This window comes from Ixodes scapularis, unplaced genomic scaffold, assembly GCF_016920785.2.
Source record: "Ixodes scapularis isolate PalLabHiFi unplaced genomic scaffold, ASM1692078v2 PGA_scaffold0__279_contigs__length_252992795, whole genome shotgun sequence".
Lineage (NCBI taxonomy): Eukaryota > Metazoa > Arthropoda > Arachnida > Ixodida > Ixodidae > Ixodes > Ixodes scapularis.
Window position 1 is genome coordinate 107,901,054 of NW_024609835.1, and position 27,767 is coordinate 107,928,820.

At 45.2% G+C, this 27,767-nt stretch overlaps 1 protein-coding gene across 1 annotated transcript; it reads left to right on the forward strand.

Annotated features, from left to right (window-relative positions):
* Positions 1 to 300: 300 nt before the first annotated feature.
* Positions 301 to 25,931, forward strand: LOC8027313 (cyclin-H). Its single transcript, XM_029972632.4, has 10 exons — positions 301 to 676; positions 1,049 to 1,168; positions 1,275 to 1,348; positions 2,007 to 2,208; positions 3,099 to 3,206; positions 4,830 to 4,885; positions 17,352 to 17,422; positions 17,808 to 17,919; positions 23,085 to 23,160; positions 25,804 to 25,931. Exons 1-10 carry the CDS (start codon positions 554 to 556, stop codon positions 25,864 to 25,866), a joined length of 1,005 nt encoding a protein of 334 aa, XP_029828492.2. The 5' UTR covers positions 301 to 553; the 3' UTR covers positions 25,867 to 25,931.
* The last annotated feature ends 1,836 nt before the right edge of the window (positions 25,932 to 27,767 follow it).

A 27,767-nucleotide genomic window follows, 5' to 3' on the forward strand; every position in this document is an offset into this window, starting at 1 on the left:
AGCCTATGACGACCGCTAAGCGCGGTTATTGCGCAAAAAAAATATAAAAAAATGCGCTCCCAGTGTTTGTTTCTGCATAATACAGAAGGACAAAACCGCCAGAAACGATCAATCAAAGTAAGCGCCCATTAAACACATAACTGACTTTAATTGCTCGGTCATGTAGCTGTAAACGGCTCGTATCTAATTATATTAAGTTCATGCTTTCTAACTAGTAGAAATCAGGTCAGACTTCCGTGAACAAGCAAAATCACAAACTCGCCTTGAACTCGCCGGCATCACCAGCTATCACCATCATCAGATAATAAAAGAACAATGGCCAACAATGGCTACGGACGCAAAAACAGAAAAAAACGTCGCATGTGGGTACACGAGCGGCAGAGCGATTGGTGAATGAAATGTGTTATGAGCATGTCAATTACAGTCCACTTTACGCTGTGGTTCATTCGGTGAGAACACGCAAATGAAACAACAAGAGCATTCGCTGTTGTAGAGCAGTCACATTTTTCGCCGCGATCGCGCGGCACACGCGACGTTAGGACCGGGCACAGTCATGTTTTCCAACAGCACACAAAGCAAGCGCTGGATCTTCCTAGATGAACAGCAGATCTCCAGGCGAAGGCAAGAGGCGAACGAGAGGTTCATCGAGAGGCACCTGGACGAGTGCCGATCACGGGTAAGCCGACCTCGGTCCTTGACGTCTCGAACCACAGACTGACGCACCGACGGTCAACAAACGTAAGACGAGACTCGTCACAGAATACGAACGGCACGCTTTTTCATTTTTGACGCTGAAGTTTGACACCACACCATGCTTCAGACGTCCGACCTCCATCGCACGCTCGTCCGTCACCTTGTGGCTGTGCGTGCACGCTCGAGACTCACGAGACTGAAGCTTTATCGAAGGTAGAAAGCTCGCGCTGCAGGCGGGACAACTGAATGACCTCCCTGTTCACCAGGATCCTGACTAGACACTGTCTCATAAGTGATAAAAAAATTACGACAATTATTGTTGAAATAGTGATTGAATTATCGACCGTCGTTGCAGGAAAGCAGGTACGACTATTTTCTCTCCCCGGAAGAAGAGCGCATCATCTACAAGCACTACGAGTTTGCTCTGAGGGACTTCTGCAAAAAGTTCCAGCCCCCTGTTCCCCGCAGCGTTACTGTGAGTTTCGTGTTCCGTTACGTGCAACCTGGCGTTGTCTTCAGGAATCAATATTTGTCGAGCAGACAAGTCTGATGTTGACGGTTTTCTCTTCCAACCCTCACAGGGCACGTCGTTCCATTACTTCAAACGCTTCTACCTCAACAACTCCGTCATGGACTACCATCCGAAGCACATGCTGTACGTATGGTTAGATGAGTGTATGGTGCTCACCAAACTTACGCAAAACACGAGGACTGCATCTTTTTTTATGGGATTGCTGTCCTGGCAGCAGCCAAGCAATGGTTTCGCGATGTAGCACTTGTCGAACCGTGCGAAAGTGCTACATCGGCGGGCCGCTGTTCGGCTTCCTACGAGATAGTATTGCAACAAGAAAACTACTTGCCCGTATAAGGGCTGGTTCACACTCTTGGGTTGCAACCGAGTGTGTTCTGTGGTTTTGTGATCTCTTATATTGAGAGAACACACTGCGCCGTCTATCGGCTAGACGTCGAACATTTGCGATTTCCGTATATTTCCTTCTTTTTTTTTTTTTTGCACATATTATTCTTTTGGCATGGGCTTGAAAAACTTGACAATGTTATAAATGACCATTCCTTGTAAATCATATGTGCGCTTGATCTGGTAAATACTGCAAAACCTTTGCTTTAACGTAGTTCTGGGGCCACCTCACGGAGGGTGCCGGCACATTTCACGTCTTAAGAGTGCAGGGAGCTGCATGGTGTGCTCGGTTGCATCCAAACATGAGCGCGTGAATCGGCCATAGGTTGCCGCGCCGTACATCCACACTGTGCCGCGACGGTTTCATTCCCTCTTCCTGCCCCTTCCCCAACGGCAGGGTGACGTGCGTCTACCTGGCGTGTAAGGTGGAGGAGTTTAACGTGTCCATCGCCCAGTTCGTGAACAATGTCCGGGGGGACCGGGAGAAGGCGACTGACATCATCCTCAACAACGAGCTTCTGCTCATGCAGCAGCTCGAGTACCACTTGACCATCCACAACCCGTACCGACCCCTCGAAGGGCTGCTCATTGACATCAAGGTACCCTTCTTGCAGCATGAAATTGCACCGGAAAGAAGGGAGGCGAAACATCCCGACTTTCTGCTTTATTTGCTTTCTTCTACTGACTACGAGCAATGAAATGAGCGCACATTCTACTATGGTCGCTAACGAGATGGGAACGGCGGGGAGTTCTCTTTTTTTCGGATGCCCAACCTCCAGCACACATTTTTTAACTTTGTCAGAGCCAGAATGCTTGTGTTTTAAAGTGATAGCTTTAAGGAGCTTGTGTCGCAAAAAAGTCGGCGTCAGTGGCGGACGGTAAAATCCTGGTTTGTCGATACGGTTATGATGTCACAGGCACATGACCTCGCGCAGGACTTTCAAACTGTCACACGTCACACGTTGAAGGAAAGTGATTAAAACATGACATGTAATGCAAATTAAAAGTCGCTGCATGTCTCAAATAATTTAACTTTATAAAGTAATTAATTTGCTTTAAAGAAAAAATCCAAAAAGTTTTAGGTGGAGGTGGAATTCAAATCTATGACCCTTCAGTTTCGAGCCAGATACACAATCGACTATGTCACGCAGACACGCCTCACGGCTTGGGAACAAGCGGGGGTTTATATTAAGCTGTCACATTCCACTCTTGAAGGTGAAGCTTAAGCGTCCTGCAATTTTTAACCTCTCATTAATTATAAGAAGTACTTTTAGTTGTCAACTCTTTCCACCATAAATTCCTATTAGCCATTATGTAGCACTATCAATCCTTGCTTTGTTGAACTACCAGCTCTTGGGATAGCATGTCCATTAGTATGGCTCTTTGTTACGTTTTAGTGACTTCATAAGCGAGCTCTTTTACTGAAAGAATGTTCGCACACATTATGGCAGTGGGTGCTTTCTACACACCAATCCCTTCCCCCTTCTAGACGAGGTGTCCTCAGTTTCCAGACCCCGAGAAGCTGAGATCTCTTATGGATGACTTTCTGGAGAGGACACTGTTCACCGATGCCGTGCTGCTCATGGCCCCTTCTCAGGTAAATCGGTACCGGTGGGCATAGGGTGCCGTCTGCACCCTGAACTCGACAATGATCGGGTAGTACCTGCTTCTGACGTTGTGATGTATGGGTATCGTTAAACTGAAGGCATTTGTCTCTTGTGCTGCCATAAACTTCTGCACCTTTTTAATGTCTTTGCAATTAAACTTTAACTGTGAATGCATATGCTTTTCTATATTTGTTTATATGCTCAATTTGCTACTCGATGTTGGCTCCAATACCCGTGGACAACTTTTTGTCTCATTTTCAATGAGATGAGTGTGCATGCGCAGCTTTAATAGGCGTTTGTGCATGTGCCCCCATACCTTTGACTGCATAGCCACAGGAATTGTCCACAAGTATAGCTCTCATTATTTTTTTTTTTACTTCTCGTCTTGCCAAGCTACCATCTCGACTCAAGGAGGATCGTATTGTTTTAGAGCGCAGCTCTTAGGCGCCCGTTTCCGGCTTTCGCCGCGTCAACGTAACCGCGCCAAATTTAACGGGAAAATTGATGTCACGTGACCTCAACACCAATTCAATTCCCCGCTAAATATAGCGGGAAAAATGGCGTCACATGACATGGTGTTATGTCCCTATGAACAAATTCAGTTTCTCCGCTAGATTTAGTAGAAAAATTGACGTCATGTGCAGCGGCGTAGACTTTCCATTTTCCGGGGGGGCAGGCTGAGAAGTTCTCAGGGGGGGGAGGGTTCTTTTCTGCGCAATTTTTTTCACACCGGCAATTATCAGTAGTTTATTTTAGGGGTACATTTTACAGCATATGTATATCGCCATGTGTTTGTTGCTGTGTGTCAATGTCAATCACCTTGCGAGCGTAGCCGTGTGTTCACTGCCGGTGCCACGGTGCACGCGCCGGCGAGCACCAATATGAAATCTTTAGTAGTGACTCCGTCGGAGTCGCTGCTAAACGGACTTTTTAAGCAGCTCCGGATGGAGTAGGCACCCTCAATATAGACTTCCAGTTGTTTTGTTTATCTTTTTTTTTTCTGGTGGGACATCGCAAGATGGCAGGCTGCTAAGGAAGCAGACCAAGCGGACGTAAAAGTGATTGATGCGCATTACCTTCTCGCCAGAACTGGAGATTGAAGCTAACGAAAGCATGCTGGGATTCCATTTCTCATGTATTTTGTCAATAAAGGCAACGTGGGCGTTATTTTGTTTACATGCCACTACTAGAAGCTCGTTACATGGCACGTGAACAGCGTCTTGGTGTGCTCGATAAGGATCATGGCCCCGGGGGGGGGGGGGGGGGTGCCTCCCCGTAGTCTACGCCTATGGTCACGTGACCTCAACAGCAATTCAGTTCCCCGCTAAATTTAGCGGAAAAATTGTCATGTGGCCTCGACACCAATTCAGTTTCCCCGCTGGAAAAAATGTCCCATAACTTGCTATCACGTCACCTATGAACAAATTCAGCTTCTCCGCTAGATTTAGCGGGAGAATTGATGTCATGTGCGGAGGAGGACGAGGAGAGATGAGGATTAAAGGAGGAGGGGCATACCCTCCCCTCTGTACCCTCCCCCTCCTCCTCAAGAGCTGCTCTCTATGTTCGCATTACAGAGATTTGTAAATGTCTTTATAATTTTTTTCTCGTTCTAGATAGCCCTGACAGCAGTTCTTTATGCGGCAAACAAGGCTCAAGCAAACTCTGACGTGTAAGCACTTTCACATGTTTGTCTTAGCTTACCAGCACATTTAGTTTTACAGTCTACTCTCATTAATTCAAACTCGAGGAAACCACAGACTTTATTTTGATGTATTAGAAGTTTGAGTTATCAGAGATTCATCTAAATATGATGTGAGGCAGAGTAGCAATTTGCTATGGGAAAAGCTACACATACCAAACAGATTTCTTTTACTTTTCTCTACACAGGCCTAATTATGAGCAGGCACACCAGTGATGTGATTGCTGCACCAATTGCGCCAAGGGGCTAACCCTGCTACATCCCACTACATTTTGCCAAAATGTTGGTAATCTGCGCCAAGCCTGCGCCCAAAAAAGTTTTGGTTGCCTTTTAAAACTGAAACTAAACTGAGCACCGTAATTGAGCATGCGTGTGTTACGTGGCGCAAGCAGCCGACCCACACAAAGTACCCTGCATCAATTGTCCATCCGGTCCTGCATGTTTTCCCGCCATCTGGCATTTCGCGCTCTCGTCGTCTCGTGGGTGTCGCTTTGAGTCTTTTTTTTTTTTTATATTTTCATCGATAGACACGAGTGTGTGCGGAGGCTCCGACGCTATAGCGTACCGGGTGCCAGCCATGCCGTCGTGCTGTGAAATGAAACCGCGTTTTTGCACCAGTGGGAGTTACTCTGTGAACTGAAGCACTCGCTCCTGACAGCAACAGCCGTGGGAAAACTATATTTAACCCCTGCCTTCCAGACACTTTGGTCGCGCGACGTCAGGTGGTTCCGTCCCCACGTTGCTGCAGATATGGCGCTTTCTAAAATGAAACTAAGTACCGCCGCATGTTCATCAACATTCCTGCTCTTGTTTAAATCATACGTTACTACTAAAATCCCTCTTCAACTCAAAGACTGCAATGTCGAATTATGGATTACCTAGGTTTCTCTCAGTGGGCTTTCTTTCGAGGGAACCCCGGTACGTGAAAAATCTGCCGCGATAAGAAAGTTGGTGAAGAGAAGTGAGCTAAAGCAAAGAAGGCATTGTCTGTGCTGAACCCGCACTTCGCACTTGTTTGTCTCGAGTTCAGTCGTTGCGCAAAGTGCTCCAAGAACTTTTGGCTCTGGCTTGCGATGTCTTGCATCAATGCGCTCAGGTTCTTTTTTTTTTTTTTTTTTATGTGTTTAGCTTGTACCTTATTTGCCTGCCTGACAAGAACGCGGCGCTGGACTGTTTGTCGTCGTATGCTCGACAGTTACATTTTGCATACAATTTCGGGAATCAGTTGGAGACGGAGCGGAGTGACAGGGTTTTGGTTTCGATCAAACAGCCGTTGTCTTCGCTCGTGCAACGTAGCACGCGCAACTGCGGGCCTGCTGAAGATGCCCTCACATGCTTGCGAACTTGATTGCACGATAGAGGCACCAGCCGGGACGCTTGCAATCCATTGTCTTACGTTTGCTTACTTTTGGCGAAAATCTAATACGTCGGGAACCAATAAAATGGTGGCAAGCGGTTTTTCGGAATTGCTCGGCAACGCCTACAGGACTGTACACTTATGGGATGTCTCAGCAGTAAAGACGCAAGCAGCGAGTTCCGTCACAACACGTCACATTAGAACACTGCGCAAGTCTCAACACAAAGTGCCCTTCACTTGTACAGTACTTCAAACATATATTTTTATTTTTCTAAGAATATCTGCTCCAAAAGCCACTTTTCTTCTCCGAAACACTGTCTTGGCTGCTCCAAAAGCCACTTTTACTGCTCCAAACCACTGTTTTGGTGTCTCCAAAGGCCAAATTTGTTGCTCCAAAACGCTGTTTTGGCTGCTCTGAAAGGTGCTCCAAAATGGCTTGGGCCAATCACACACACACACACATAAAACATTTGTGAAGTTCAAAGCAAATAGGGGGTTTTGTAAAATATTTTTTAATCAAATATCAAAAAGTTTCTTGAAGCCTTTTATGACCGTTGTATCATGCTGAAATGAAAATTGAGCTGAACTCGTGAAGGTTCTTCCCAACCTTAAACTTGTCCACTTCTAAAGTCGGTTGTTTTAATATAACTATATCCAAATACGATATAGCTTCGCCAATGGTGGAAACTCCTCCGAAAACCCACTGGAGCGGCGGTGAACGCGACAGTGGCGCCTCTAGCGGACTTGGAGCCTACGGAAGTAGGCTGCGCAGTGGAAAAGTATGGACTCTGTGACATCCTCGAGCTTTGCGAGACCCGTTTCGTCATCCCAACAATAAAACAATTAATTACGGTCAGTTCGCTTGCAAAGTGGTACCCACTGATCGCGACTGCAACGACAGTAGAATAACAACGCGTGCAAAAACAAAGATAAAGCAGTTTATTTAGCAATCTCAGACGCCACTCTGGGGATCACATGGGTTTGAAGGGCATCTGCTTTTCAAGCGGAAAAAAGGTGTTTAGTTACTGGAACTAGGTCATACGAGGTTAGTGTTGATCCGTTACAAACTGCGTTGTCACTGTTTTTTACCAGAATATGCTATCATTAAAACGTGCGCATACAACATGTTAAGGTTACCAGAGCAAGCGCACCAGCTGCTGCAGCATTACAAAAACAAAAGGTAACGAGAAATATGACTGTGCAAACACTTTCCGAGCTTTGCAGGAAAGATGGGGTCCCCATCCCAAGTGAAAATAGAAAGAAATGGGGAACAGCTGCGACGAACGGTTAATAAAACAAAGAAGTTAGCATACGATACAAATATACAAATCACCCAATAAAGAAATTCTTGCAACGACAACAATCGTTGCGGTGCTTATTGAAAAAAAAAATGGAAAGCGTCAGCAGTTTGAGCATTTCACGCGTGGGGCATCGGTAGGAGCATTGAAAATTAGCAGGTAATGGTCTTTGTCGGTGTTCAGTCCAGTTCAAACCGAGCGGAAGCAACACGAAAAGAAACTAATCAGAAAAGAAAAGAACTGCAATTTTTTTTTTTTCAGCTGCTTGTTACACGCTTGTTTATTTGCTTTCGCGACATTGGTAGAACCTAACAACAAAACAGGGGAAAGGAATTACGTAGTCCAGCTCTCACTGCCCGGTAAATAAAAGTCGCAGGCTGCAATCCGCTTTGACTAGCAGTGTGTGACCCTTTTTTGCTTTCGCATTTTTTTTCCAGTAACTTCGGCAGGTTTTTTGTTTGCTCACTTGACAAAGCAGTTCAAATATACATTCAAGTACTTGTTGACGTATGTGTCCAGGCAATCTTTGCGCACCGTGTCTTTGTTTCAAGTGTCGATGAGCGGCCTCAAGTCTGCCTTCTGCCGAACTCTTGACTGGTGCAATACACCAGTAAAATGTGTTTTTCGAAGGTACGGTTCGTCTTACCAGGTGGGTGACGAGCTAAGTTGGTGTCATTTTTGCATGCGAATATTTTTTGTTCTTCAACAGAATGTCCTTCGAGGTGTTCCATGTTTCTGATTGCACTTGGACTTAGCAAGCATGATAGCAGATCTGACTGGCTGCCCACCCGGTTACATAGGACTGGGTGTTCAGTTGTGCATCTGGTCTGTCGTCCGTAAAGCTCTCAACTATCTCTGTGGAGTTGTCATAGTCGTCTGTTGAGGCGTCGTGGGGATTTTGAAACCACACTTAAATACCGTATTTACTCGCACAATGAACGCACCCCCCAAGTCGGCTCTCGAAATTTCGACTTTTTTTTTTCACTCGCGTAATAAACGCACCCCCAACTTTAATGTCAAATGAACACACTTTTCTATCTTGGTGCAGCAAGGTCACGAATGCATGGGCAGCGTGGGCGAACAAAACGCCTTGCAAAAGGCGCTAAGAAAATTCGCAAAGATCCAACGGAAGCAAGAAAAAAAAAAAAAAACATGGAGAGGAGCTTTTTTTTTTTTTTCTTGCACAGCGCAGTTTGGACTTTTGGTTCGCGCGCCGTTGATGCAAGGAGGTAAGAAAGAGAAGCGGAGAAGCTCTCTAAGTGAACAAAACAGCTTGCAAAAAGAAAAAAAAGAAAAAGCTTGTTTTTTTTCTTCTTGTTTTTTTTTTTTTTTTTTGCACAGCGCAGTTTGGTTAAGGGGGGTTGCGCGCCGCGAGCAAGGAGGTAAAAAAGAGGAGCGGAGAACACCGAATTGAGAAAAAAAAAAGAAGAAGAGGAGCTTTTTTTCTTTTTGCACAGTGCAGTTTGGTTACGGGCAGAGGTCGGCATTTTAGGTCGCCCTCACTCACCCTCACAGCCACACTCACCTAAGCCCCTCACTCACCCTCACCCTCACAGCTACACTCACCTTCAGCCCCTCACTCACCCTCACAGTCACACTCACCTTCAGCCCTTCACTCACCCTCACTGAACCTTACGGCCCTCACGCCCCTCACCGCCCTCACGGCCCTCACGCCCCTCACTCACTCATGGCCCTCACGCAACTCACCGCCCTCACGGCCATCACGCACTCATAGCCCTCACCGTCCTCACGGCCCTCACCGCCCTCATGGCCCTTACGCCGCTCACGCACTCATGGCCCTCACGCCACTCAGGCCAGCTTCAGATGGGGCAATTTCGCCCAGAAACTTTACGTCGCAACACCAGGAACACGCGCCGCCCGCGATCACACGCAGCAACCAATTGCTGCAATTTGCCATCGTCATCATAAAATTTTATTTTTCTTGCAGTATTTAGACACAATTGCGCATTATAAACATCTTTTAATGCAGTTAAATCTCATTAAGAATACTAATGCACCTTTTTGAAGCAGTTTATTTCCAAAAAAAAAAACGATCGATTTCAAACGAGAACCAAGTCTTTCCGTGTCATCATCACCGGCACGAGGTATCACGTAAAAATTTTGCGTCCCTGATTAGATGCAGCCGCTTCAAACGTATTGGAATTGCTCCGAGTTGCTTGCTTATTTCGAGCCGGACCCGATCTCAGCAATTCGTGTCGATCTAGGGAAAGCTTAAGAACAACCCGCCATTAACACCGAAATTGCTGAGAAAGATGCTCGATATGAAGGGGGCCTCTTGCACTCACGGCCCTCACGCCTCACATGCCACTCACTGCCCTCACGCACTCATGGCCCTCACACCCCTCGCGCACTCACCGCCCTCACACCACTCACGCACTCATGGCCCTCACGCCACACACCGCCCTCACGCCACACACCGCCCTCACGCCCCTCACGCACTCATGGCCCTCATACCTCTTACCGCCCTCATGGCCCTCGTGGCCTTCACGACCCTCACCGCCCTCACTGCCCTCACCGCCCTCACAGCCCTCACGGCCCTCACTCACCCTCACACTCATGAATTTTCCTGGTTCAGAAACTCACTCACCCTCACCTCACCTGTGAAGATGAGGGTGAGTGAGGGTGAGTGAGGGCCCTCATGAGTGAGGTTTGCCGAGGTATGGCTACGGGGGTCGTGCATAAGAAAGAAAAGCGGAGAGCCCTCGACTAAGCAACGCCTAAGCAAACAAAACAGCTTGCGAAAGGCGGCAAAAAGAAAAAAAAAAAACACCGAACTGAGAAAAAAAAGAAAAAGAGGAGCTTTTTTTCTTTTTGCACAGTGCAGTTTGGTTACGGGGGTCGTGCATAAGAAAGATAAGCGGAGAGCCCTCGACTAAGCAACGCCTAAGCAAACAAAACAGCTTGCGAAAGGCGGCAAAAAGAAAAAAAAAAACACCCAGGAATTAAAAGAAAAAAAACAAAGAGGAGTTTTTTTTGTTTTTTTTTTTTGCGCAGCTTAGTTTAATTACGGGGTAGGGCGCCGCGCGCAAAGAGATAAGAAGTTACTTCGATTTTTCAGGATAAAAGGTCCGTTCATTATGCTCATTATGCGAGTAAATACGGACGCAAAAATTTTACTTTGCGTAATGAACGCCCCCCCCCCTTCCCCCCCCCCCCCAATTTTGCATAGATTTTTCGGAAACAAAAGTGCGTTCATTCTGCGAGTAAATACGGTAGCTCCTTCTGTTTAATTTGAATGCTGCAGTTGCTTAATTACTCATGTTTGTTCAGTCTTCGGGAAGCCAAAGGATTTTTCACCACATCGCAAAAACTTGTTTTTGCAGTGGTAAGCAGCACATGGCATGCCTGCCATCTCCAAGTATGTGCTTGTGTATGTTTGAAGGCGGCCGGTTGATCAACGAACGATGACCCATAGCAGACGTGCCCGCGTATGTAAATAAAATCCAAATACAAATGTATAACGAGCCTTTAATATGTTTAATGAATATTAAGGGCAGCGCTACGTCCGTGTCACTTCTTTGTCTGGTCCTCGTCTTTCCACGCTGTTTTTAATTTCCGGAATATTAAGAAGCACATATGAAGATTTCGGATTAGAAACTGAGTAGAAGGCGAAAATAGGAGGTTATCGCAGACGACAGTGGAAGAAAACAACAACAACAAGAACAAAGCTGTAGACGGCTCTCAAAATGTCCGGGCATATTATAGGTTGCAGAGGAATCCGCGGTAGTAAGTGCTGAAGCAAGGAAAAGAGAGTAAAAATTATGCCAAACAAGGCAAAGCAAAATATGCAATGGTTCAAAGGTCAAGCAAAACAAACGAGAGAAAAAAAACAACATACATAAAAGCAGGAGGAAGAAAGAACACGGCAGCAAGCGTCGCCTCAAACATAAAAAGAAAGTAGATGAAAATTTGAAGGAGTTGCAACGGGTGCCGGCCTTTACCGTAGAAAACGCAGAATACCTTAGTCCCAGTACTAACAACCGGAATTTGTGCACCGTATATAATGTGACCGAAATTGCCTTTATTTGTGCTACGACACTCCTCTTTTTTTCTATGGCACGTGTCAGAAGTCTGCTAGCTGGGACTCCAAGCTCGCCAGGGGCGCTGCGATCCCTTTTCTCCCGCGCTACGCAGGAGTTGCCAGTATTGGCATGCATGGTATTTGCTATATCTGAACTGTGGCCTCAGAAAGCCCTGTGCCTGCATTTGGGTAGTTTATAATTGACATATGCGACATAAAACTAAAGAGATGCCCAGCTGTCCTAATCAAGGGAATTTATAAATCTGCTTGCTTCATGCAAATATTCTTTCTTTAATCTCTAATTTAACCCCCTTAGAAAAATCAAAAACAAGCACGAATAATGCAAGCAAGCTGCCAGAAGAGTACTGCTTGCATTATTGTGGTGGGTTAGTCCCGTCGAGTGCGCTTCTCACCGAGCACCTGCATACTGTCGAAAAGCAATGCCTGCAAGCTTCGCTGGTATTGCTTTCCCGCACTACACAAGTGCTCGGTGAGAAGTGCACTCAATGGGGCTACCCTGCCACGATGAACAAATAGTATCAATTAAGAAAAAATTCTGTTTTAATTAAGCAGCTTATAAATGCATTAAAAGCATAGCTGGGCAACCAAAATTTTTGAATTCCTTTGAATTAACCGGGAGTATTTAATATCCGAATTTGATTTATCGCGATTCCATAGTACTATATATAGTCCGTTGCAACTCAAGAAGGTAGGGCAAGGGTAAGACCGGCCGGGGAGAAGGAATCAAACGGAACGCTAAAGAGAAAAGGAGGTTCCCCCTCTCTTCTCCAACGTTCTGTCTGCTTTCTCCTCCCCAGCCTGTCTTACCCTCACCCTGCCTTCTTGAGACTATAGCTCTAAAACTGTGTCCTTTTTCCGAGTTCAAGACTAGTGTTAAAGGGCAACTCTCAATTTTTAAAATTTAATAATAATGAGTGATTTCAGATTAAAAAGCACTAATAAAAGCACTATGTCATTTCCTTCGCAAAAAAGGGGGTATATATTGTTAAATATTACCTTAACCGTGAGCAGAAATCGAAACCGAAACTTCGACTCCGTCTGGCTACATTGGCCTCGGGCCGCCAAAGACATGGCTATCACGTGGTATGAGATGTCACGTGATCCTATACGCAACGACGGGTGGGATTGGGGCATGCCGGCGGGACACCGTTGGAGCAAGCATGTGCCAGGCGCAAGTGTCGTCTGCACAGCACTCTTCACCACGTTTCAATATCTACAACATTCAATGACGACTGCGCAACTGCGGCATCACTTTGTGCACATGGTGTGAAAGAAACTCCGAGCGACGATAATCACAAACAGCGTGAGTGAGACAAAGACGGCGGTTGTGACGCGGGAAACGGCGGGACAGCTGAACGGTTCCCAAGAAGCGTGCTGCACAGGCGCGTTACGCTAATCACGTGGACATCGCTGAACGCAGGGAGGAAACGTTGCCGACATCACCCGTTACGCTTGCCCGGAGAAGGAAAAACAAACAAAAAGGGGGCAATGGGGATGACGTTTAGTTCAATGTCTGCTACACCAACACCATAGCATCGACTGCACTATTGGTGGTGCCTCAATTCACCCGCCGGAGTCGCGCGATTTCGACAACTTGGTGCATTGAAATGTTTGCTGAACTATTTAAGAAACATTTAGACTTAACTAGGTCTTAATATTTAATGTGCATTGTTTTCTGAAAAACAAAAATGAAGTGGAGTTGCCCTTTATTATGCTTTGTCAGGATGGTATCATGTTACAACTGCAGTGATGGAAGTGCTGCGGCAATGCCTTTATTGTGTGCCCAATGACTTTTTGTGCGCCACACTGATGCAAAAGTATAAATTAGAAAAAAATTGCGCCAAGGTGTGCTCAAACTGAAATGATCAACGAGCTTCGTTGAAATTAGCCGTCTTGCAGTTTCTGTTGGCAACATTGACATCGAAATTTCCAGTCCAAAAAGATTGCCAGTGGATCCGAATCCAAATCCGAGGCTTTGTATCCAAAGATTGCTGCTGTGGCTATTCTTCGTTCGAGCTTATAACAGTTGTTACAGCATCCCTCATTGCGATGCTTTGAAGCCAGACCTCTTTGAAGCCATTCACTGTCGCCAGTGGCATAGCCAGGATTCTAATGTGGGGGGGGGGTCCGATGAAATCCCCCCAATGACAAAGCAGGGTGAGCTCGGTGGTGCAGACGTTCATGCAAAGATTAGCTAGGGGCGGTTAAGATGAAAGGGGTAAAACTGGACTGTCATTTTTCAAAACGGACCAGGCTTCATTTACAGGAGACAGGCGTGGTGGCTCACTGTTCTACTGTCGTCGTAGTTGCGGCCCACCAGCTTCACAAACATTCCTCATAGCACACAACTCCCCCCGCTTTTTGAGGTAGCACTGCATTACCAACGCGTGAAGGCTAAACAAAACACAAGGATAGCTATAGACCAGTGTGTACTCAGCTCCAATGACACGGTAAAGGAGGGGGGGGGGGGGGGGGGGGGGCTGCGCTTTTTGCGAGACGCCGTTTTTTTTAGAAACCTTTGCACATAGTATTGTAGTGCAAGAACGTCGGAAAGGCATAGTCACGGAGCTCCAAGAGCAACACCAATGCCAAGAGTGCTGCAAAGAGCAAAAACCTTGTTTTATGCGCAGCACCTCTCTTCACAAGAGACTGCGCTTTAAATAATTATTTCACATTTTTATCGCTGGGGGCTTGGATTTCGGACACTGGTCTATAGGCAACCTGCAATGCTGTTTGGTTTGGCGCTATCTAATGACTGAAGCAAGAAACATTGGGTATGCCTGGGAGTGGCAGCTGCATTGTTCAAACGTGAGCTATTACTCTGGTGGCGCCGTTATCGCCTAGTGTCTGAAGCAAAAATACTGGGTAGGCCAGGAAGCCGTGATCGCATAACATGCAAGTACGGTGGAAGCTGCAGACTGGCGGGCCAATCGGAACGTGACTATGTATCACCGGAGTGCGCTTTTACTGCGAAGAAGTATCGGGCTTTTCGCTGCATCATGCTCTACTATGAGTGCGTTGCGCTCGTATACGTAGCCTATATCGAAGCCGTCGGCGCGCAACGGAGGGCTTATCGTTCACCCTTTGCCAAGTTACGCTGAGGCAGGGTGTAACCATGGGCTCTCACTCTACTGAGTCCGCACAAACACTAAAGGCCCATATATGGGGCGAGGGTAATTCTGAATAGTCTTTAAACCAAAATCTATTATCTATTAAAAGTTTAACAAATGTGTGCTACAGAACAAGATGCCAAAGGAAAGAGTATTATTCTTGCTAGGCCGCTTTGTCTTGCAGTGTGGTCCAAAGGCAGCAGCAGCATATCCTCGGGGCAATGAGAAGTCGTCAGTCCGATCTCATTGTTCCGTCACTCAGAAATGACATCACACACCACACACAAACACGCAAACGACACGTCGAACATGAAAACGAACTTGAATACCCTTGCGGCTATGCGTAGTGAAAATATAAATGCTCTTCGAAGTTTCTGATGTTCCGTGCAACAAAAACATTAATCTAATAACGAATTGCATCGGATGCCACCTCGATGCAGAAAGCAAGACGGACTTCATTGCATCCGTAAGCGACCATCGAGACGGGCGTCTCGATTGAGGGAAATATCACGAAACTTCGCCAAAAATAAGGAAATTTTAGGCGTCCAATGAAAGAAGGAGAAACGTCAAACGCCCGTCATATCTGCGCTATAGGCGGTTGCCCTCTGTCCGGAGGCCCCATTCCCAAACATCCATCGTATCCTCAAGATCCTAGCAACTGTGCGCGTAACAATGGCGGAAGCTGACCGCTCATTCTCTTCACTACGACGGTTGGAAACATGCCTGAGAGCGTCCACTTCGAATGAGCGACTGCTCGGTCTAGTGCTTTTGAATGTTCACCGCGACATTGGAGTTCAAGCGGTGGACATCCTGGATATCGTTTGCCATGAACGCAGGAGGCTGCATCTTAATATGTAGGCACTTGGCATAAATGAAATGATTATAAGAGCCTGTAAATTGCTTTTTGAAATAAATAGTCACGGTTACTTTTTTATTCACAGTAATTTCTAGTCGAAAGCACGTAATTCTGATCAGTACACAAGGTGTGTGTGAGCGCAGCCTCACTTGTTGCTTACAGTGCAATTGTTCTTACAATTTATTTAATATTCCTTACATCGCTGACATTGTTTTATATTATCACCATGTGTGTTTTATTATGTCCACTTTAATTTGATTTATCTCTATTTCAGTGAGGATAGTTTGTTATACTTTGCCCTGAAATGGCCGTCCTCACCCCACAAATGTTTCGAAATATCCATTCCCTATATATCTGAGATCAAGTTCCTCATCCCATCAAATAAATATGAATGAACAAATGAACAAACATTTCTTTGGAAAGCATACAAGTTGGAGATAGTCCGCGCTCCCCTTCTGCTCGGTGCCCCGTGCAAGACTGACTGCGTGAGCAGAGTAGCGAGCGGGCTGAACGACCAGGGGGGGGGGGGGGGGGGGGGGGAGCATCGGCATTTTGGGGGGGGGTTCCGACCCCTAAACCCCTTGCCTACGCCACTGGCTGTCACTCTACTTCGTCTAAGTCCACACGCAGATGATGCTGCAAGCGCGAGCTCCAGACTTTCAGCGTCCCTGCCAAGAACGCGCGTTCTGGCAGTGCAAGCACTGTTCAAGGCCACGTCCTGGGGCTTGTAGCATCGGCTATGTCTTGACATAAGCTGAAACGATGTATAGCTGCCGGTGCTATGTGCTTTACTGGAGTCCTGGAGTTATATCATCTAAATAGTGGAGCAAACAGTGCCACCATATTGAGATAAACTCAAATGTATTTAAGTTGGCGCACCTCCCTCTTGGCTGTACTTGCATGACTATAGACGTCCACACGTGTAAAATTTTTACACGTGTGTACACAGTCCACACGTGTAAAATTTTACACGTGTGTACACTGTCCACACGTGTAAAATCACAGTCCAGCCAGCACTCACTCGCAGTTGCGGCCAGCCAGAAGCTGTGCATGCATAACACACAGGCAAAACAATGAACGTGCCCTAATTTGAAAAGGTGTACTGCAAGCCCGCAGCCCTTGTTGGCCCGCCCCGGGGCCCTGTGCAGAAACATAACAAAGGCGAGCAAACGGGGAATGTATGGGTATGATAGAGCAAGCTATGAGCTAAAACTATTTCTACATGTTTGTTTATATTTACCTCTTTACAAGTCGGTTCCATCACGTGTCACACTGTCGTGCAGCCTTGCTTTATATATAATTTTCATGTAATTTCGTGAAAAATGTTTCACATAAAATGTTAGTTGAAACTACCGTGACTTTTAGCCTCTATTTTAACATTCTTTGTCTGCAGCTCCCAACTTGCTCCAAGACCTTGTTTCTGCTGCTCCCAGCCTGCTCCAAACTGTAGTTCTTTCTGCTCCCAAGATTGCTGCAAAGCTGCTTTGCCCAGTTCCATCCCTGGAACTGGCATCGATTCGAAACCTCTTTTTTTACTCGAGAAAGAGAGAGCACGGAAGAACTTGTAAAGAAGGAGCGATGGGGTTAGCCATTGTCTCCTTTGCATAGCTTTGTGGTCAAGTTTTTTGTTGGCTCCAAAGTCTCAGTGTGAAAGTTTCAAGTTAGGCGATGGCTGCTTGCTGAGAGGGCACCTCACTGCTACCAGAGGGCACCTGACTGCTACTGTTTTTTGCCTTTGTTTTGTCCTTCCAGATACGTCTCGGACATCCTTTTTGCAGGCTGTTCGCACGACAAGTTGCACCACATCAAGGACGCAGTCAAGAGTAAGATTATTCACAGACTGGTCAGATACACCCCAGAAAAACTGGATTGTTTTAAAATCTACCGTAAAATACCGGGCAAGCACCCACGCAAAATTTTAAGATAATCATAAAAAAAAAGGGGGGATGGCAGCTTGTCGGTCATCAGCTCTACATATAAATGTACTGTACATATTTTCTCAGATCTAACAAATTGGGGAATGGGCGCTTAATGTGGTATGGGCAGATACGCGGTATTCTACGGTAGGCTTACCGAGAATCCTAAAAGTTCCGACGAGGCAGTCACTGTGTAATTCCAGCACACTGGCAGCATTGCTCGGGGTTCCATACTAACGCTAGCGTTTATGCTGCCCGTTGAAAGAGGCCGCGAGTAATCTCCTCTTTGCAGAGCTGCACCTGATGGTGAAGGCCATTCAGGTTCCCCCAAAGGACAGGGTGCGGGCAGCAGAGCAGAAACTTGAAAAATGCAGGAACCAGGAGAATAACCCTGACAGCCAAATGTGAGCCTTTTTATTTTTTCTGCTTCATCTCTACAGCATTATCGACATCTTGTAAACCCTGAGATGGGGAATGAAGAAAATGGACAAAACATACAGAGGTCTCTTTCTAGTGTATTGTTGAAACAACAGAAAATAAAAATTGTTTGTAAGACAGAGTTGCAGTTACTGAGAACCTGTGGGAGATAGAATATGTCAATTTACTGTTACATGTGCCAATCATACATTTACTTAAAAATACCTTTTATCAATGAAGCTAGTTCATATGGTTCTGTTTCTGCAAAATGCACAAAGATCCAACTGTCACTATTTATAGAAATGACCAGACACCAGCAACGTCGGCGTTCAAAGTGCAATCTCTCTCTTTTTTTTTATGACCTGAGCACCCCAGTGCAGGTGGTTCGTCCCAACAATAGTTTTCAATAATTGTAGCCAGTGGCATAGCTGGGCCCCGGGTACCGGATGACTGGGACGCTTAATACTTAGAACCCAAGGCCCGCAGCCCCCACTACCCCTTGTTGCTACACCAATGATTGTAGCTATTTGAGGGAAAACATACTTATGGCTTATCAAGAAAAAGGTTTTTGCACTTGGGCATAAGCTGGAATTAGACCCCATGCATTTCTGAAAGCACAATAATCAAGATAACAATATTTAGTTTTGGTTTTGTTTCGAAGCCACTAATACTCCTACATGGTGATAATACAATAACCTTAAAATGCAGGCCGTTCACCCTTTTTTGCTGTTGGACTGGTGGCAGCTGTTAAAACCCGTAGCCCTACTGATGTCTAACTCCTAGTTAGCTTAGTTGGTAGAACGCTTCGCTAGGAATGGAGAGGCCCCTGTTTTGATAACAGGACCAGGTGGATTTTTTCCGTCGTGCAACAGTCCCCTAGCTCTTTGGAGATTTCTGTTCGTCCTTGTCCCCCTTGTACCCCTTTTTCAGGGAATAGTATTATCGTCACTGATACATTTTACAAAGAGTGGTACTTTTTGGAGGAACGACAACATTACCTGCTCTTTTAAATAGAAGTGCTGGTTGAAACATGAATTTACTAATGCCACATCATCTATAGATACGGGTTATATACTGGGTGTTTCGGCAAAAGCTATAAAAATCTCTAAATATAGGGTGGTTGAGAAAAAAAGAAACTTTCCAATAACTGCCAGCCACGGCAGACATCAGCAATTGCAAAGAACATAATACTAATTAGCTAAATAATGAAACAAGAATTACTGATTATCTTTTTAATTCGTGAAAAGGAACATGTGGTTCCCCTGAGAAAACTTGCTAAGCAATGTCGAAAGCCACTAAATCAACTGATTTCAGAAAAAAAATAAGTCCAGGGCAATATTTTGCGGCGTTTCGAAATAACGAGCATTTCGAGCGCGTTTCTAGGTTTTCCTGTGGGAGCGTGTCTTTGCTCCAGCAGTCCTGCTCCCCAGTGGCCGACATGTGCAACACAGGTGCGCTGTACTTCCCCCCATCCTACGAGGGAGGCAAGGCTGTGCCTTTGTGCCACGACCACCGGGGAGCAGGACGGGACCGCTGGTGCAAAGATGCGCTCCAATAAGAAACCAAAACCTAGAAACTTGTCCAAATTTAGCGTTTTTTTTTTTTCGGAACGTCATAAAATGCTATTCTTGCCTTACATATTTCTCAAATTAGTTGATATAGTGATTTTTGGTGATGTTTAGCAAGTTTCTAATTTGAAGCATATGTTTATTTTCACTAATTAGAAAGATAATTAGTAAATTCTAGTTAACTATTTAGCTAATTAGTATGTCTTTTGCAATCCCTCATGTCTGCCATGGCTGGCGGCTTGTTCCTGTAAAGAGTTACTTTTTTTCTTTGCTGCCCTATTTTTAGAGATATTTTAAATCCTTCGCTGAAACACTCGGTATATGTTGGTGTTGGGGAAAGCAGAAAACCTCTTTTTTTTTTTTTTCACCTAAAATATAACTCAGCTTCAACCAGCAGCTGGCATCCTTTTTCACGATCACCCTAGCCCTCGACGACTGTCAAAGAAAATACATTCAGCCGCTGACTGCACCTTAGCGCTAGATGCAAAGGCTATAATGCCACATGGGGCGCCTCCAGTGCGCTAAGCTACGAAACCGACTGCTGCATTGTGACAACTGGAAATGTGGCAGTCCATTCCAACCCCTTTCTTAACAGCCTAAAGGCAACTTGGTTTTCTGCAGAGGAGATAATCCTCTTAGCACTCCCCTCCCCTAAGGTGCAAGGGGAGCCAAATTTGTGCTAGGTAAAAAGTGGAGAAGATACAGGAAAGGAGGAGGCAGGCAAAAGTGGAAGGTGTAAAGTGCACATCGGTCTTTAGAGGGACAGTGACAGGGTATTTATGCTTGCCAATGTTTTTATTTTAACATGATTTAGAAGAGCTTAACTACCTAGAACACAACATGCGGCTCGAAATTCGTTTTCTTTCCGCCCAAAAACAGCCTATCGAGAATTGGCTGGTTTCAGTCGCACTCGCTCTCTTTTTCATGATCACGTGGCATTCAGACTATGCATACAAAATATACTCAAAGTCGTGGGTCGTCTAAGGCACACATCCAATATTAAAAATAGAAAAGAATATACAGTCGAGCCTGGTTATGTCACATCCGGGTAATTTGAATTATTGTTTACATCGAACAGTCCCAGCATCCCCTTGAAAATCACATGTAAAAGTGTAGGAGCATTGTTTTTCTGTATGGAACTCCCATGGGGGGTACACTCCATATAGGGAAGGAAGCATGGAAGGAAGCACTCGTGTTGCGGGGCTGGCTGGCCGGCCGCCAAGCCAGCATACGCACAGCAAAAAAACAAGAAAAAAACAACAACAAATGTATAAAGAAAAAAAAGTGGACGATGGCAAAAGCAAGGGGAAGGGCACGCGCGTGTAAGGAGTGCCAGGAGTGCCCGCTGGTGGAACGAAAATAAGCAACAAAAAAAAGTCTTTGTTGTGTCGAGTGTGTTGACAACGGTCGGAGCAATCATACTTTGAACATCGCACTTTGAATGCCTTAGCTTTGTTTACCTTTTTCATTCGCAGTTATTGCTTTGCTTCATTTTTTTTTCTTTTTTGCCTTTCTTTTTTTTGCTGCCTGAATTTAGGGAGTTTTTTTTTTTTTTTTTGTTACTTGCTTAACTTTATTCTATGGATCGAGAGTTTTCTGAGGCTCGCTTTGTTTATTTAATTTTTAAATTTATTTTCGTGTTTTGTCGTTGGTGCTGTGCCGAGGTCGTGGCCAGGCGCGCGCGTATTGCAAGCACCATTGCGTAAACGCAGCGGTGTTTGCGATCTTCATCAACTAAGCTTTACTGTATTTACAGCTCTTTGAGGCTATATATCATAAGGTTCCCTCTGTCACAGCCTTCAGTATTAGCAGAGACGCGCGAAAATTTCAACTGGAGCTTAAGTTAACATTTTTTTGTATATGAAATTATTGATATATTGAACTATTTTTATGATCCCGTTTGAATTTGAAATATTTGGGTTCGACTGTAAAGCCCATTTTGTGGCCTCCAAAAAGCTGCAAAAATACATTAATCGAAAAGAAATGTTACACGGATCACAAAAAGTACATGTACACATTATTCTCAATATGGCGACATACCGCGGGCCGCACGATGCAATGGCAGCACACGACGGACCATAGTTACGACGAGCACGGAGCCCCTGCTTCAGAACTGTTGTTTATGGTATCGCCCATATTACCTTCAAGTGCAGAACATCGAGCAGAAGGGATATAAGCGTGAAACAATCGCATGAAAAACGGTGCACGTAGGTTCACCGTCGTTGTCTTCTGCTTCCCGTGTAGGGTGACCACCCGTCCCGCGACTCGCGGGACTGTCTCGCATTGAGGGCTTGTGTTCCGCGTCCCGCAAGATAATCCAAAAATGTTCAAAATGTCCCGCATTTCACGCTGTCGTAAAATTCACAATTTATCTCATGGCGCTGCCGAACAAAGGGGCGCGGGGAAGCGTGGAGGCCTCTGATAATCGTGTAAATGCGATGGTGCGCTCTTTACTATCCTAGCATCGCGGGAAGCGACCGTCGTTCTTTCAGGAGATTGACGCGCATGTGCTGTGGTGCTCCTCCCCCTGGTGGAAAAGCACTGCAAGGGAAAATTGCGAGCCAAAATGTGAAATATAAATTATTGCAATTATTTTCAAATTAAACTGTGTCATAGTTCACGTCAACTGGGTTGATATGAACTATTTTTAGTGAAGAGGTAGCGCCTGTCCTGACGTCTTTGTGTCTTTATTTTCCTCGGTTTACATGATGGGGAAAACAGTTCAGAAAACGGACTACGAAGAGAAACAAACACGACAGGACATGTATAACGTCAACCAACTGGCCCAGTTCTCCACCTTATTACTGTCCTCGTTTTGTTTGCGCTTTTATCCTTTTAATTCAGTGTGGGCCAACTAGCCCAAACCCAAGTTTTAATAAAAGCATAAGGTTCTAAATTTGAGTAAGAGTATGTTGGTAAAAGTATATCGACAGGAAATAATAAGCCGAAAAGAGGTTTACTGTTTCTTCTTTACCTTTGATGCACTGAGCTTTGTTGCAGTCAATTTTGTTGTTTTTAACTTAGACACATTTAATAGCTTACTTGTCATTAAAATTAATATATATATATATATATATACACATTACTGGGTGTGAAAGTTATTTGAGCTTAATGGCTGCAACACAGTGTGCAGGTGTATAATATGCTTTCAGTCACATTTAGTAGTCTGCATTTCCTCCAATGCATCCTTCTTAGACGCCGCCATTGTGAACCCCCCCCCCCCAATCAGCGTGTCCCGCATTTGACTATCAGAAAGGTGGTCACCCTATTCACGTGCCAAAGAAGCAGAGAGAAAAAAAAAAAAAAAAACGTGATCAGTTGTAGCCACGTGATTTCCTGCCATGAGCTTTCAAGCTCGTGTTCCGGCTGTCCGTGTGGCCTTTGTGCCACCCTCTGCCTGAATGCCACTGGGCCAGCTTGTTTTGCCATGCACTCTACAGCATCGGGCGCCGAGGGAAAGCAATGTATAAGAATTACTACTGCTTTTTCTTTTTACCTTCGCTGTAACACCTGCCCCAGCTCTAAGGATGGTGACACACACAGTGCATTTTGACTCGGGTGGTGATTTCATCACTTTGTTTCAGATACAAGCGGAAAATGCAAGAGATGATGGAGGATGAACACGTGGATGGAATTTCTAAATATCCTAGACTATCAGAGGTACGTAGACTGACATAACCCTAACCCTCAGATTGCCGTGCCTGTGTATACTCAGGCGTGTTCCCTTGTAGCATCAGTTTGCTCCCTTTTCCTCCAAGCTGGGATTTTTTTTATGCCTAGTGCATGTATGTATGTGCAAGCTATAAAAAGGATGTTTTTGTTGTATGGTGTCGCTTTTTGATAGTACATATTTTTTTTTTAGGCGACTTTTGTTTTGATGTGCTGCTTTGTTGTTACAGAATGACGAATCTATGTCGCTCAACTTTGTGCTTCATGGCAAACACAGATCTAGAAACTACTAAGGAACTCTGTATTTGACAGTTGTAAAAACGTGGAAGTTACAGTTCTGAATAAATAAAGGCAGAATAAGGCCGCTCAAAAGAGTGACCTCAGTGTGCAAGGTTGAGCTGTCACTGCATAGAACCATGCCTCGAATAGCAAAATACGAGAAATGTGTCAAGGGTTGGGAGGCATGTAGACATCAATTAACCTTTTGCTCATAAAATAGTGTGTCTTTTATAATAAATATTCTTCAGAGGACATGCTGCAGTGTTACTGAGACCATAATTTGCATTCGGCACGCGGGAAAAAAATCCAGCACTCGTGCTAAAGGGGTCGGGACGCAAAAATTACACAAATAGACTGTTCTGGATTGGAAATGCTTATAGACCGACACGCTGTTTACAAACAAGCCGGCGTTTGCCTACACCTGGTGTGGGCACTGCGCATGCGCAGAAACCAGGTTCGCGTGAACTGAAGCGTCTGCGCATTGGCAGTACTGTCAACAGCGCCACCGCAGCTGCGTGACGTCAGGGCCGCATGTTGGTCTATAAGTTACTTTGTATACACACCAAGTTGTGCCATTTCTGGAGCTCTAATAATCGCAAAGTACAATTTTCTAAAACCAGTCGTTCGTATCTAGTAACCAGGCGACCCCGATGGAAATTTGTTGTAACCTGCCCGGAGTAGTCGCACCACGGTGTCCATGAACCACATACTTGTATGCTGCAAGTTATGAGGCTACTTTCATTCCCTTGTCTCCTAGCCGGATATTTGCTCCTAGTCCACCGAAACAAAAGCTTTGATTTATGTGAGCGATGCCATAGACCAGGGGTGGTCAGGCTGACCCGGCCTAAGAGCCGGCCTAAGAGTCAAAGAAAACCACGAAACTTCCAAGAGCCGCGGGGGGGGGGGGGGGGGGGGGGGGAGGGGCAAACTTTCGCCTAGAGAAATAAACGAAACTCAAACTACTTTCAATCTATCCGAGTCAAAAGCAGCCAATCTGTACGTAAGGTAGCAGTAGCACAAGACTACCACGCTGCAACCTGTCTTTCGATTTAAAACGCATTCCATTTTTATTTTTGGAGAAGTGCTCGTGTGACTTCGAGGGTGGTGACAAGGAGGGGGGGCGAATAGGGGAGGGAGCTGCGAGCCGCACTTTAACACGCGAAGAGCCGCGTGTGGCTCGCGAGCCGCAGGTTGGCCACCCCTGCCATAGAATGTCAGCTCGAGACGTGGGAGGGCATTGAGGAAGCTGAAGGCCGAAGGAACCCGTGCGCTGAAAGAGCCGAGTCTGCGAATGATGCAAGCAGAACGGTTGAAGATGCCCCGGCTGCCCCGCTTCACTGCTAGGGTCATTGGCAGATAAATGCATGATGCATGGATAGACTACATCACTGGCCTTTCAAACACGGTGGCCTTCTAGAATGGGTGGATCCGAGGGTCCCGCAGCTAAATCGAATTTATCCACGAAACTAACATGTTTACAAATTAGGTTTGACTAAAATATACTGAAACATCCCGAGAGATGCCCCACCCCCGAAAGATTACCCGCCCCATATTTTTGGCTTGATTTGCTATTTTTTTCTTAAACATGAAAGATAGCCCACTTCTAGTAATCATAGTATTTGGAATCAGTGATGGCCTCGGCTTAAATGCGAGTGGTTAGCTACGGTAGGATGTAAGTGAACAATGCTGACTGGGAAGTACAGTCATCTTTGCTTCATTGCCCCTTCGCTGCAATAAGAAGTTTGGCAGGGACACAAAACCTAAAGTAGTATTTGTTCCACTTTCCTTGATTGCACACCGTTGCACAACGAAAGTTAGCCCACTCTTAATTTTCACCTGATTTGGTCTCGATTTTAGGTGGGCTATCTTTCGGGATAATACGGTAATAATGTCTAGTGGGTTTTAGCTGTACAGTTATACTCTACATACGTCCTGACCCCGTCTAACATTTGTTTGATTGAAACAGGAATTAAGCTCACTTTCAGTCGTCTTGATACTAGAGGGCGTCACATTTCATCTCTGCTTTATAGACGTTTTTCGTTTTCTTCCGCTCTCAGTCACGTGGGTTCCATATGGGTATGCGGGCCGAAAAAATAATAAATCATTTCAACCTGCTAAAAATGCAAAAAAATATAGGTGAGGCAAAACAAGAATGTGTGACAATCGTGCCTTTTTTGTAAACATGTTCGTTAAAACTATGTTATAACGCATACCAGAATTGATGCGATTCAAGATGGCTGCACCCTTGTGGAAAAGGTGTGTATGGAGCAGGAGTATTTCATTTAGGCACTTTTTATTTGGTATTGTGAGAGGTCGTCTTCATGGATATACATTTGTTTCCGTCTTTTATTTCAGGAGCAAAGGAGACTGGACGATGAGACCCTTGCCATATCGTGCGCTCCAGACGGCTCTCCTTAGCATGACCGTAACTGTTATTTTCTCATCTTTAGGACACATAAATAAAGAATGAGATCATTGCATGACATTTGCTTACGTCTGAAATTTTTTTTCTAATTGCACTTAGTCATTTTCAGGCATATTTAAGTAAAAATGAATTGCCTTAGGAGCCAAAGTTTGATCTTCGTAAGCCAGACAACAAGCCAGTTGACCTTGAAAATGGTGGAGAAGGAATTTGATCAAGAAAATTGGAAGCGCGAAAACGAAAAGAAACGACTGATACAGATAAGGCCAACAAGATAGAGAAGGACTACTTTGATAATTCAAACAATTTTTGGGCCTTGGTATCAAAGGAGGGGAGCGATGAAGGAAAGAGGTATCTCCAAAAGGATGAAATAAACAAATGATTGACAAGTGTGAAGAAGGCGTAGTCGGGTAATGTTTTCAGATGAGAGACAAAATTAAGAAAAACAAAACGAACCAAAAAAAAAAAAAATGTGTTTTGCTTCTACTTTAAAAAGAGATGGCGCAAGTCGTTGCCCAACTCAAAAGGCAAAATTTGTATGTATCCAGTTCTATGCACGGTTCTACGTGTTCTACGTTACCTTAATTATTCTTATTTTTGTACTGAGCGTCGGAAATTAAATCTAAAGATTAGTATTTATTTAGTAAGAACCTAGCAAAGATTTTACAAAACAAGACATTTATTACTTTCTTTGGAATCTATTAGCGAGTTTGTTTCACACGCACTGGCACCGTTCGAGTTCTCTCCCAGAATGCATCGCACTCACAGAGTGTTGCACGGAAAACTGGACTCAAACGAACTCGCCAAATGCACCGAGTGCAGAAGACTGACGCTGCCGCCATCTATGTTGTAGAAAAGGTACCGACTTCAAACCGAAACTAGCGCCTTTCTGTTCGGAGTGATGCGTGGGAATGCGAGAATGCAGTCGCTACCAACGTTTATCTACAAACGTTGGTCGCTGCAACCTGTAGTTTATAGTTGTGATGACTTCAAGCAGCTAGGCTGCCGTAGAGATAATTACAGATGGCGTAAATTTCCGCAACCAGCTGTCTACAAAGCAGCTGGTTGCGATCTTTCAATTCTTATAACCGTTTACACTGAAGAAAACTGATGATGCTGTCCGAGCAGAAGCTTGATCCGTTTAAACATGGTATTATTCGTGAACCACTGAAAGGGTACGGCTTAAAACTATCCTGTTGTAATATCCAGCAAAACTGGGACTTTTGATTTGGATCGTCAGGATTAGATATTAGCCTTGGCGAGGGCGTCGAGAATGAGAGCTTTCTCGAACAAAATACGACGGGGTAAGTTAGCTGACGTAGGTAAATGTTAAACATGATGATGTTGCCCAATCCTCGGATAAAGTCTCCATCTTTAGCTTTCTCTGATGCTCATTGGGCAGTCAGAGGTTTCTGCTGGGGGAGTTTTGTCGAAAAATGTTAAATTTTTCACCCGCACACGGATGGTGATAGACATCTCGGGGGCCGCTGTTGCGTTTGTTCTGAGCATTTCTTTACACACTGGTATATTTCAGCGTTTGTGCGGCAACAGAGCGATTTAAAACCTGCAAATAAATCACGGGTTGTCAATTGCTTCCTTCGGGAAATATCAGACGCTCACAATTCAAGCTCGCGTTTGATTTCATGGCCCGCGGGACGCGATATCTATGAGAAAATCTACTTTTTTTCCCGTTCGGATCCGCGACACATCGTAGCAGACGAACCCTCGTCGTCTGCTCCCGCTCCTCGCCGGCTCGACCGGAGCGAGGCATGACGGGATTGCATTTTGGCGCACTCCCAATTTTTTCAGTGCAGCGAGTGCATGCACGCGTGGGGTGTTAGCGCTGAAACGAACTCGGAGTGTGCAACCACTCGTGGAGTGCCGGCCGAAACGAACC